The sequence below is a fragment of the Anomaloglossus baeobatrachus genome, chromosome 5 (assembly GCF_048569485.1).
Source record: "Anomaloglossus baeobatrachus isolate aAnoBae1 chromosome 5, aAnoBae1.hap1, whole genome shotgun sequence".
NCBI classification, from domain to species: Eukaryota; Metazoa; Chordata; class Amphibia; order Anura; family Aromobatidae; genus Anomaloglossus; species Anomaloglossus baeobatrachus.
The window spans coordinates 558,455,031-558,467,904 of record NC_134357.1 but is presented as its reverse complement, the minus strand read 5'-3'; the positions used below and the strand labels follow the sequence as shown (position 1 = coordinate 558,467,904).

At 43.4% G+C, this 12,874-nt stretch overlaps 1 protein-coding gene and 1 long non-coding RNA gene across 2 annotated transcripts in view; one reads left to right on the top strand and one right to left on the bottom strand.

Moving 5' to 3' along the window:
• Window positions 1-7,326, top strand: part of LOC142312345 (uncharacterized) — a 180,173-nt gene extending 172,847 nt beyond the window's left edge. Inside the window, 1 exon segment of the mRNA XM_075351282.1 lies at window positions 5,526-7,326. Within this exon segment, the coding sequence (XP_075207397.1) occupies window positions 5,526-6,417 (892 nt within the window). The 3' untranslated portion in view covers window positions 6,418-7,326.
• The window catches only part of LOC142312356 (uncharacterized), a 141,096-nt gene that overhangs the window by 113,754 nt on the left and 14,468 nt on the right, over window positions 1-12,874 (bottom strand). Inside the window, exon 2 of the long non-coding RNA XR_012754364.1 lies at window positions 6,357-6,413. This is a non-coding gene — a long non-coding RNA (uncharacterized LOC142312356). The remainder of the gene's footprint in view (window positions 1-6,356; window positions 6,414-12,874) is intronic.

Sequence of the window (12,874 nt, the reverse complement as noted above, 5' to 3'; positions counted from 1 at the left end):
ATCAGATGGAAGCCCTTCTGTTGTGCATGGAACCCTGCACTAGGAAATCTGGAATCTCTGGAAGGATCAAGGGATCTGTGAGTGACATAGACCTTTAGGAGAAAAAAACCAAGGCTTCTTGGGCCTAAAGGGCGCAATGAGAAGAACTCTCGCCTGATCCTCTCTGATCTTCCGTATGACGAATGGTATTAGGACAATCCAGTTGGAAAGTCCATGGAAGGTGGAGCGCGTCCACTGCATATGGGTGTTCTGCGGGGTTTAGGGAGCAGAACCTGGCTACCTGTCTGTTGGACCGAGTGGCAAAAAGATCGATTTGAGGCCTCCTCCACAGAGCTACAATGCGGTGAAAGATTTTCAGATTCAGATGCCATTCTCCCTGCTTCAACTCGTGACGACTCAGGAAGTCTGCTGTTGTATTTGAAAGACATTTTATATTAATGGCCGAGAGGGAGAGGAGGTGCTGTTACGCCCACTGGAGGAACCTGTAAGATGTGGTCATCAGAGACTGAGATCTTGTGCCCCCTGGTGATTTATATAAGCCACCATGGACTGATTGTCTGATAGTATTCGGACATGGTGGCCCTGAAGGACAGGAGAAAAGGCTTTCAACTCCTTCTCTACTGCCCAAAGTTCTGAGGTTGGAGGGTTGTGCCACCTCCCACAACAACAAGGACCCCTGGGATATCTGCGTGTCTAGGTGTGCACCCCACCCCAGCTGGCTGGCATCTGTGGTGACTATCCTCTGTCCTTGAGGCAGCCATGCGATTCCTGTGGAAAGATTGTCCCTGGATGTCCACCACTAGAGGGAATTCCTTGTTTCCAAGGATAGAACTATTTTCCCCTCTAAATATCCTCCTAATTTTCTTTAGGCAGAGAGGATTTCCCACTGAAGACCCCTTGAGTGGAGCTGGCTGTCATGCCGGGAAGCAGGATGTCATGTTCCCTAAAATAGACATGGGTCTTCTGAGGGACATCCTGGAATGGCGTATGGCATGTAGGGCCAGCAAAGACATTTTTAAGGTTTTGTTCTCTGGTAAGCAACATATCTGGTGTTCTGAATCCAAAAGAATGCCCAGGAACAATTGGACTGTGGCTGAGACTTGGCCTTGTTCAGGATCCAGCAAAGATCCTTCAGGACTACCTGGAAGCTCTGTACCTGCTTTATACAATGTTGTCGTGAGTTGCCGATGACCAGAAAGTCGTCCAGGTAGGGGACAAGAAGCAGATTCTGGAGTTTCTAGAAGGCTGTCATCTCCGCCACTATTTTTGTAAAGATTCGTGGAGCAATGGAAAGTCCGAATGGAAGTGCTGCGAATTGGAAACGACAGCTCCTTCTCTGAATAGACAGAGCTACCCTAAAATATTTTTGATGGTCCGGATGAATAGGAACGTGGTAGTAGGCATCTTTGAGGTCCGCTACCATCATGTAGCAATTGTGATGCAATAGTTTGATGGCGGACTGTACAGATTCCATCTTGAAGGGATGGGTCTGGATGTATTCGTTCACTTTCCTTTAGGCTGATTATAGTCCTGAATGAACCAGCTGGTTTTCTTACCAGAAAGAGAGGGGAGTAAAACCCCTTTCCTTCTTCTGCAAGGGGAACCTCTCAAAGGAATGTTTGCCTACCAGTCCTATGATCTCTGATTCCAAAGCCTGTTGTTCTTCCTGTGACCTCCGAAAAGGCGTTAAAATGTATCGATGTCGAGGAGATAGCGTAAACTGAATTCTGAGACCCTTTCGGATAATATTCAGCACGTACGTGTTTGAGGAAATGCTTTCTCAGGCACTTAGGAAATTAAAAAGCCATCCTCCCACCTGTGGCCTGGTGTCATTGGGATGGCTTTCTTGTGGAAGCGGCGGAACATAAATCCTAATTCCCTTCTGGATTTGTGTTCCCTCTTACAATTGTCAGGAGGCTTTCCCTTGTAAAACTTTCTCCTCCGAAAAAGACTGTGGGAACTTGATGAAAACCTAGGGAAAGATTTCTTCCTATCTGCCGCGTTTTCCAAGGCTTCCTCCAACTGTTTGCCAAAAAGGAGCTGACCATCACATGGCATTGTACATAGCATTGTACATAGCTTATGCTTGGACTGTAAGTCCCCTGGACAGCTTTTTAACCACAGTGCCCTTCTTGCGGCATTGGACAAACCGGCAGGATCTAGCTCCCAACTGAATAGAGTCTGCGGATGTGTCTGCTAGGAATGCCACTGCACCCCGTAGTAGTAGCAGATTTGACAGGATCTGATCACAAGGTGTTTTGTCTTTGAGTTGGTCTTCAACTTGCTTAAGCAAAACCATTAATGCGCGTACCACACAGGTACCGGCAATAGCGGGTTTTAAACTGCCTGCTGTTGACTCCCATACATGTTTTAGATAGCTGACAGCTTTTTTATCCAGGGGATCCTTTAACATTCCAGAATCCTCCAAGGGCAAACCCCAAGCTTTGGAAGATTTAGCCACTGCCGCATCTATTTTTGGGGCTAACTCCCATGGAACAGAATCTTTATCTTCAAAATGGATAATTCCTTTTAGAAGAGGAGGGCAGAGCTCCTGCTCTATCAGGACGACTCCATTCCTTCTTAATAAGCAAATCCACTTTAGTGTTTCCCGGGAAGGAAATCTTCTTTTTCTCCTCTAACCCACCAAACATCACGTCCTCAAGTGATTCTTCTCATCTTTAAGGCCCATTGTGGCTCATATCGCTTTGACCAGTTTTTCCATATCTTCAACAGGGAAACATGGTCTCCCCCCCCCCCCCCCCATGTCACTGTCAGACGGTGAGGAATCTGAGCTAGATGCAAGACTGGATAAGGAGGAGGAACTGGAATCAGAATCGACTATTTTCTTTTTGATAGACTTTAAAGAATCTTGTATCTCAGAATGGATAACCGATCTGAGTTTATCAGAAACCTCCGGGGACTCTTCAGCTATTGTGTTGCGTATATATTCAGCAGACAGCTTTTTCTGCCAGTGTTCCACAAGCGATGCCCGACACAATGGGCATTCACTGTTTTTCCTCTTAGAGGTAGCTTTTTTGGGTGCAACCTAGTGTTTTTACAAGAAAAAAAAACAAAAACAAGGGACCCATTAATAAAAGTGACATTCGCGAAGATCACTTACCCATTCAATAGATCAAAGGGCACCAGATCTGAAGGCTGCGCCGGCTTATCCGCCTTCCTGGTGGAACCGTGGGGAGACCTCGACCACTGGCTGCCACGGCTGGGACGACTGGCCTCACTGGACTGATTGCCATCTTTACATCCATACAGAGGTGTCTGGGAGCGCTGTTGCTTGTCTTCATCTATGGTGAGGACACAGGCAGCAGTAAGCGCAGAAGCTCTTCTAGCCAGAGGTCTTTTAAGGCTATAGTTCTCCTCCTCTGGTCCCGCATGGCTCCCCCTTCCCCATGATTCACTGGCGAATCCCCGTTCCAAGACATCGCTGCCCGTACCACTAAGAGATTGAGAGATTGCATGGGCACCGCAATGTTTGCAGCCCTGCCGTCCGGCGTGCTCTGTGACGTCACGCGAGCACGCCCATATCACCCAGGGTGCTCCGGGCGCTCGCGGCACAGATTGCGACCCTTACCCGGAAGGCCTGCCCAGCAGGCCGCAGAGAGGACACTGAGGAACGATGTGGGGGTGATGGTGCGGCGGTCCTGAGACTTCCATCGGACGATCTGTGCCGCCCGCACCCGCACGGACACCAGGTCCCAGAGGGTTGGTGGACAGCGCTTCCAACCCCGAAGAACAGGAACCAGCCTGTTCTTCCGGTCAGCGGACAGGGTTGGGTGAGTTCAGGCCTCTTCTTCCCCACAAAGTCATCTGTACCGCACAGAATGAGTTGTCCCACCATGGAAAGGAAACCAACTGAAGAGGAAGAGAGGCACTGCCCTTTTATTTCAGAATGGTTTCCTGTCCTTGCTGGCGGATCCCTCTCTCTCGTGGTGCTGTCATGGGTGAGGGGAAAAAAAGAATTATACATGTTTGGTATCTGTATACTCATACTGTCCTGAATCATTTTCCAAGTCTGTTTTACCATATTATGAACATGGTAAATAAATAAATTAAAAACAAGAACAAAAAAAAAACAAACTGTGGAATTACACTTTTATTGCTATTTCAATGCTCTTGGAATTGTTTTCTACCTTTCCAGTGCATGATAATCAGAAAGGTGTCAAAAGTACAAACTCGTTCCACAACAAAACAAGCCCTCGTATAGCTATGTGGATTGAAAAATAAAAAAAGTTATGGCTCTTGGGGAAAGAAAAAACAAAAGCACAAAAAAAGAAAATTGACAGGTTGTGAAGAGGTTAATAATGTACCCCTATGTGTACCGCCATACATGAATATCATCATATTTTGGGGAAGAAATTACTTTTGACCTGTATGTGAGAAAATTCCACTTCTCAAAGTATCTAAAGCCACATTCGGAAAGTTTATTAGCCTTTCCGGTGCTTCACATGAAATAACACAATGTGGAATCCAGAAATGAAAAATGTTCTGTTTTCCCTAAAAAAAATTGATGTAGACTAATTTCTTTCCATTTTTACTTGTGGCACTAGGAGAAAATGGATGCCACAGTTCATTCTACACCTGCTGAATCTGGCAATTCCTATAAAATGTCGCACACTACAGTTGTCAAATACAAACAACTGGTGCAGAAAGGGCTAATACTGCTCTACCATTAATAAGAGGAAACGGCAGAAAATATTCGATAGTGATCTTATTAACACGTTTTGGAGATAGTCATCTTCATCAGGTCAAAATCGCATATAAATGTGGATGCTAATTGTAGTCTGGGAGCTCTTGAAGACTCGGAAGGAGGGGAGATATTTGGATATTAGTGATTAGATTTAGTTAGGTTTATGGCAGCCATTTTGCTTTTGAGCCACTAGCAATGTGGAAACTATTTTTCTACTGACCGATGATGGACCTAAATGACGTGTAGAATTTTACATTGGTATCATTTTTGGCTACATAACACTTTTTGGTATCTTTCCCCCCCCCCCCCCCCAATTGTTAGGAGAAAAAATAGTCGAACATTGTGCTTCACTGGTTTGTGCTCAGAGTTTTACTATTGGATTGTGAACTTTTTTTGTCTTATTGAATAATTTGAATTTTGCTACATAGCTTTCAGTTTCTATGGACATTTAGTAGAGAAATGTTGTAAAATATATATTTTTTAAGGATCTTTTATTTAAAAAATAATCATTGGTTTTATTCCTGGCAGATGACTATGACAGGAGATCAATGGAGCAACTGAAATCTTCAATTTATAAATCCGATGAAGTTTATATCACACAGGATACAAATCAAGTGTATTGCTTTATCCCAGATATACCATCATCCCATCGCAGCAAAGATCTATCATCTGATCCTACTGAAGAGGTCCTATCTTCTGATTCATTACAGACTACGAATAAAAATAAAAACCATGAAAGACGCAATAAAAATCAAAGTGCTGTTACAGCAGAAATCCCATTTACATGTTCAGAATATGGAAAAGCGTTTTCCCTTAAAACATCTTTTGTTACACATCAAGAAGTTCACACAGAGGAGAAAACATTTTCTTGTTCAGAGTGTGGGAAATATTTTAACCAGAAATCAGAGCTTGTTAAACATGGGAAAACTCACAAGTCGGAAAAAGCGCATTCATGTTCAGAATGTGGAAAATCTTTTGTAAAGAGGTCAAATCTTATTTCACATCAGCAAAGTCACACATGTGAGAAGATTTTTCCATGTTTAGATTGTGGGAAATGTTTTAATGGGAAAAAATATCTTGTTAGACATATGAGAATTCACACAGGGGAAAAGCCATTTTCTTGTGCAGAATGTGGGAAATGTTTTGCAGATAAATCACATCTTGTTATACATGAGAGAATTCATACTGGGGAGAAGCCATTTTCATGTTCAGAATGTGAGAAATGTTTTAAAGCTAAATCAGATCTTGTGGCACATAGGAGAATTCACACTGGGGAGAAGCCCTATTCATGTTCAGAATGTGGGAAATGCTTTGTAGATAAATCAAATCTTGCTTCACATCGGAGAATTCACACAGGGGAGAAGCAATTTTTCTGTTCCGAATGTGGAAAATATTTTACAACTAAGTCAGATTTTGAGAGACACCAGAGGATTCACACAGGGGAAAAACCATTTTCATGTTCAGAATGTGGGAAATGTTTTACCAACAAATCATATCTTCTTAAACATCAAAGAACTCACACAGGGGAGAAACCATTTTTCTGTTCCGAATGTGGGAAATGTTTTACAGATAAATCAGATCTTGTAAAACATAGGAGAATTCATACAGGGGAGAAGCCATATTCATGTTCAGAATGCGGGAAATGTTTTACCTTCAAATCGCATCATCTTCAGCATCAAAAAATTCATAGGAAAAGCCATTCTCAAATCTAGAAAGAGAATGTTTTTAAATTGAAAATCATATGTTGATGACAATAAAAACAACTCACACAGAGTGGAGGCATATTGAACTTTCAAATTGTACAAAAAAAACATAACAGAGAAAGTCAATGTAAAGTCAAATAAGTAATCCAAAAAGGGAAAGCTAAAAGGGGGTTAAGGCAAAAAATATTGATTAGCTATGTACAGGAAAAATAATATTAGAATGGTGTGAATCTGCCACCTGGCACATTGCACAATAAGCCGTTCTACCGTGTTTTTCCAAAAATAAGACCTCCCACAAAAATAAGCCCTAGCAGGGATTTTTAGTATTTTCGGAGCAAGGCTTAAATATAAACCCTCCCCCGAAAATAAGCCCTAGTCGCGGTTCAATAATGAAGTGTCCGTGCAGCTAAAAATTTTAAAGATACTGCAAGACACTTCATTACAGACAGCGGGCACCCTGCAGTCACACTCACCCGACTTTGAGCGGCAGGACCTGCAGTGATCACACACCCGCACACATCAGGTCTCACACAAACACACACATCTAATCTCACACAATCATCCGATCTCACACACAATCGGATCGCACACACATCGCATCACACTCATCGGATCGCACACATACTCACCACATACAGCGACACCGATCTTTTCTCGTCGGCAGAATACTGAGAGGCTGTGCAGTGGAGCGCAAGGACCTGCCACAATAGGACCTGCGAACACACGTGACTTCCTCCCATCATTCCCTGCGGTCGGAAGCACTCTTTAACGCTGGATGTGGTGTGTGTGTGTGAGATCAGCGATCTGCTGTGTGTCAGCATGTCAGCCAGCAGCAGGGGAGGACTGCGTGCAGCACCCACCGGAGATCACAAGCAGGACCTGGGAGCTACGCAGTCCTCCGGGTCTGGTAAGTATGAGTTTCCTGGGAAGTGGGGGGGGGGGGGGTGTCTGCTTTTTTGGGGGGGGTAAACTTATCCCCCAACTGTGTTTTTCCAAGAACAATACCTCCTTCAAAAATAAGCCCTAGTGTTTTTTGGGAGGGAGGCCGGTGGGTGGGGGCAAAAAAGTATAAAACAGTGTCTGTCTTATTTTTGGAAAAACACGGTAAACTCTAGCAGTGGCTGGATGTAAACACAAAATGGAGCCAATATCACAGCTCATTTCAATTATATTGATTACCTATCATAAGAATAAGTCATTAATATCTTTTGTATAAAAAAAAGTTTACAATGACTGTGTGTGCCCTGCACTCTTCAGTTTATATCTGGTAACCTACCCCTCTATATCATGGCTCTAGTAATATCCCATGAAAACATATGGGTACAAGTTAATACTGTGGATGTGTATTGAAATACCATTTGTCTAGAGGTGGAACATGGAGAGCGTCATGGTCGTTTGCGTCTCAAAAAAACAAAAAATGTTCACGTTGCCTCAGTGACGTCAATCCAAATTACGGAGATAAGGAGACAAAAAAAAAAAAAAATATTCTACACCTTTCAAAATTAAGCTCTTTCCTTTATTAATTTCCAGAGTGTCTCCTTTTGAAATAATACGAGGTGACTATGTGTGAGTATACGACCAGCTACATTTTGTGGAGTGCGGGGCCACACTTTGTTAGTGTCATTTTTTTTTACACTTTTGATATTCCTTTTTGAGTGAGCAAGATACACTCTTATTTCCCGCTGCCACCGGGGAGAACGTAGATCATGAATGCATACCCAATATTTTTATTTATAGTGGAAGTGCTGTTGTGTTTTATCTATTTAATTATTTTCTGTCTGGAAAAACTCTTTAAACTAGAATTAAAAATGTATATGTGACATCTGTATCGGTGCCTACCTTTCCTGCCTCTGTTTCTGTCACCAGCCGGTGCTGCGCTCTCATTGCAGGTGATGCAGGATGACCGTTTTAGTTTTGTATTTTCTGGGAGGCATAAAGTAAACTATGGTGTGGTTTCTATGGAGCTGCAAGCTATTTAAGATCCTGAAATCCTGCTGTCCACTGTCTGTTATTCTGATCTTCCTCTGAGTAACTTTTCTTGCTTTTCTCCCAGTGGCCAGTCCTGACTTTTGACCTCCGCTTGCTTTTTTGACTATTTTTTTTATGCTTTGTGAGTTTTGTCCCTACGCAGACCTCCTGATTGTGACCCGACTATTTTCTTCCCACTAGTTCGCTTTTCCAGGTATCAGCTCTACCTGGAAAAGCGAACAAAGGAAGCAATCCAGTAGACCCTGTTTTAAGTCCGGATCACAGTATATAGTTTGACGAATCCCAAGCACACAATCAATTGCAAAAGGGTAATGCAAAAAGTGTTTTTATTATAGAAGGATCACAAGCAGAAAGAAAATGCCACTACCGATAAAGCAAAGCCAACGTTTCGGCCTATTTAAGGCCTTTGTCAAGGTCTTGCGTTTATGAGAGAATTGCGGATATAGACGGATTAAACGTCCAAGAAACGAGCCAAAGGTAGGGCGTTTTGCTTTTCAAGAGTAACTTGAGAGTGGCCACATGCCTCCTGCCTGCACCTCTGGGACGCTGTCCCCCTGCCCCTATGCTCTGAAAGGCACTCCTTCTACCTATCCACTTACCTCTCATGCCTCCTTGACTCTGTCAAGTTACTCTTGAAAAGCAAAACGCCCTACCTTTGGCTCGTTTCTTGGACGTTTAATCCGTCTACATCCGCAATTCTCTCAAACGCAAGACCTTGGCAAAGGCCTTAAATAGGCCAAAACGTTGGCTTTGCTTTATCGGTAGTGGCATTTTCTTTCTGCTTGTGATCCTTCTATAATAAAAACACTTTTTGCATTACCCTTTTGCAATTGATTGTGTGCTTGGGATTCATCAAACTATTGCAACGCTCTTTCCTTAAGCACCTCCCTTATACCAGCAGTTGAGCCCAGCTTTACCCCGAACCGGATCACAGTATATGGCTTAAAGAGTGATGGCTGGGGTCCACTGGAATCTACCAGATGTACTGGCTTGCGCCAACTATGTTTGAGGTAACCCTTTTGAGCCTTCGGCCTCTGACAGACTTATCGTATTTTTTGTTTTATAAAACGCACCGAATTATAAGACACACTCCAAATTCAGAGCAAAAAAAGATGGGAAAAAATGGGGTCAGTCTTGTAATCCAGTGGTGTTTTACCGGTGGGGGCAGTAGCGGAAGAGTCACAGGACACAGGGGTGGTGGGTGTCCCAGAAACTGTAGGCTTTGCTAGTGCATCAGCGGAGGCTGGGGCTGCGGTGGAGGCTGGAGCTGCCATGCCGGGGCAGCTGCTGTGGTGGCTGCAGGCGGTGAGGGCTTCAAAGAAATGGCAACTGGAGTCAGCGCAGCTTGAGCTCTAGGCTTAATGGTAAGCCACCTCCAGGCACCATTTTCTTGAAGTCTGCTGAAGGAAGATGGCACCTGCGCAGATGAGAGCTTAAGCCGAGAGCTCCACCGGCGCACGCGCCGACTGTGGGCGGCATTGTTTGATGTCCTCACCGCCTGACCCGCAGCGCCAGTCCATCCACTGGAGACCCCACACAACAGCCCCAGCTGCTGGAGACCCTGCACAGACACCGCACAGCCGCTGCAGCCACCGGAGACCCCGTACAGCCGCTGGAACACCGCACAGCCGCCCCAGCGGTAGTCGCCTCAGTCCCTGCACAGCGGCGGCAGGCACCGCACAGCCGCCCTAGCAGCATCTGCCACCGCAAACCCCGTACAAGCTGACACAGCCTCTGCACAGCTGCTGCAGCATTCTGCCGGCCTCTTGCAACCCCTCTCCACCACTCCGGTAAGCTACATTCAGACTATAAGACTCACCCCTCACTTTCCTCCCAAATTTTTGGAAGGAAACGTGCGTCTTATAATCCGAAAAGTACGGTAACAGTATACAATTATAAATATTAATCTATTATCCAAAAAGCAAAAAAAAATATTGATATTGTTATGTAATTAGATCTACACTTTATATAGAAAAAAAATTTAGTACTGAATTCAAGTTTTTCATTGTGTCATTGCACAAGGTGTAATTTCATCACTGTTTCATCACAGGCTATTAAGAAAAAAACCCAGTCACATAATGTGTTAGAGCACTTTGACCTCTAACAGGAAAAACAAAAGAGCCATACTCCAGTTCAGAATATGGAAGATTTTTTTTTCCCGAAAAATATTTTGTTAAAAATAACTACACTCGCTGTATCCTCTCCAATAAATGGCATAAGAAGACATACAAGTATGTATCAAATAAAAATATCCTAAAAAGTTAATTTTTTCAGTAATTCACTACAAAAAGGGAAACATTATAGAGTCATTACAAACAGAGTGATCTATTTGAAATATGTGTTTTTGTTAATGTTGATGATTATGGCTTACAGCCACTGAAAACCCAAAAGTCATCTCAGAAAATTAGAATATTTACCACAAAACACCTGCAAAGGCTTCCGAAGCGTATAAAATGGTCCCTTAGTCTGGTTCTGTAGGCTACACACTCATGGGGAAGACTGCTGACTTGACAGATGTCCAGAAGGCAGTCATTGACACACTGCACAAGGAGGGGTAAGCCACAAAAGGTCATTGCTAAAGAAGCTGGCTGTTCACAGAGTGCTGTATCCAAGCATATTAACCCCTTCACCCCCGGCCACTAAAACACCCTAATGACCGGGCCATTTTTTGCAATTCTGACCAGTGTCACTTTGACAGGTTATAACTCTGGAACGCTTCAACGGATCCTGGCGATTCTGAGATTGTTTTTTCGTGACATATTGTACTTCATGTCAGTGGTAAATTTAGGCCGATATTTTTTGCATTTATTTGTGAAAATTTAGGAAATTTTGCAAAAATTTGGAAAATTTCGCAATTTTCAAATTTTAAAAATTTATGCCTATAAATCTGAGAAATATGTCACACAAAAGAGTTACTAAATAACATTTCCCACTTGTCTACTTTACATCAGCGCAATTTTCGAAACAAAATTTTTTTCCGTTAGAAAGTTAGAAGGGGTCAAAGTTCATCAGCAATTTCTCATTTTTCCAACAAAATTTACAAACAAATTTTTTTTAGGGACCACATCACATTTGAGGTGACTTTGAGAGGCCGAGGTGACAGAAAATACCCAAAAGTGACCCCATTCTAAAATCTGCACCCCTCACTCTGCTCAAAACCACATCCAAGAAGTTTATTAACCCTTTAGGTGCTTCACAGCAACCAAAGCAATGTGGAAGGAAAAAATGAAAATTTTACTTTTTAACACAAAAATGTTACTTTAGCCATAAAATTTAAAATTTTCACAAGGGAGAAAAGAGAAAGTGCACCCTACAATTTATTGTGCATTTTCACCTGAGTACGCTGATACCCCATATGTGGTAAAAATCAATTGTTTGGGCGTACGGCAGAGTTCGAAAGGGAAGGAGCGCCATTTGAATTTTTGAACACAAAATTAGCTGCACTCATTAGCAGACGCCATGTCGGGTTTGAAGACCCCCTGAGGTTCCTAAACAATGGAGCTACCCCACAAGTGACGCCATTTTGGAAACTAGACCCCTCAAGGAATTTATCTAGATGTTTAGCGAGCCCCAAGGGGCCCCACACAAGTTGATAATGTTGAGCCATGAATACAATTTTTTTTTTCACCACAAAACTGTTACTTGAACCACGTAGCTTTTTTTTTTCACAAGGGTATCAGGAAAAAATGCACCATAAAACGTATTGTGCAATTTCTCCTGAGTACGACGATACCTCCTACGTGGTGGAAAGTAATTGTTTGGGCGCATGGCAGGGCTCAGAAGAGAAGGAGCACCATTTGACAGCAAAATTGGTTGGAATCATTAGCGGACGCCATGTCACGTTTGGAAACCCCCTATGGTGCCTAAACAGTGGAGCTCTCCCACAAATTACCCCATCCCCTCAAGGAAATTATCTAGATGTTTGGTGAGACCCTTGCACCCCCAGGGGCTCCACAGAAGTTGATAACGTTGAACCGTGAAAATTTTTTTTTTTTTTAACACAAAATTTTTGCATCAACCAGGTAGCTTTTTTTTTTTTTTTGTTTTACAACGGTATCAGGAAAAACTGCACCATAAAACGTCTTGTGCAATTTTTCCTGAGTACGTAGATACCTCACATGTGGTGGAAATAAATTGTTTGGGCGCATGGCGGGGCTCAGAAGACAAGGAACGCCATTTTACTTTTCAAACGCACAGACGCGGTGCACTGATCGACCGCTGCAGGACGCACATTCGGATGAGATACAAAAAGCGTCGGTGATACGGAAAAAAAGAAAAAAAGTCACGCCAAAAATTGAGCAGGGATGCAGATTTGTTATGTGCATCCCTGATCAGCGCTCGGCGGGACGCACGGATAGATGCGATACAAAAAGCGTCGCGAATACGAAAAAAAGGTCACGCCAAAAATTGAGCAGGGATGCCGATCCGTTATGTGCATCCCTGATCAGCGCTCAGCGGGACGCACGGACAGATGCGA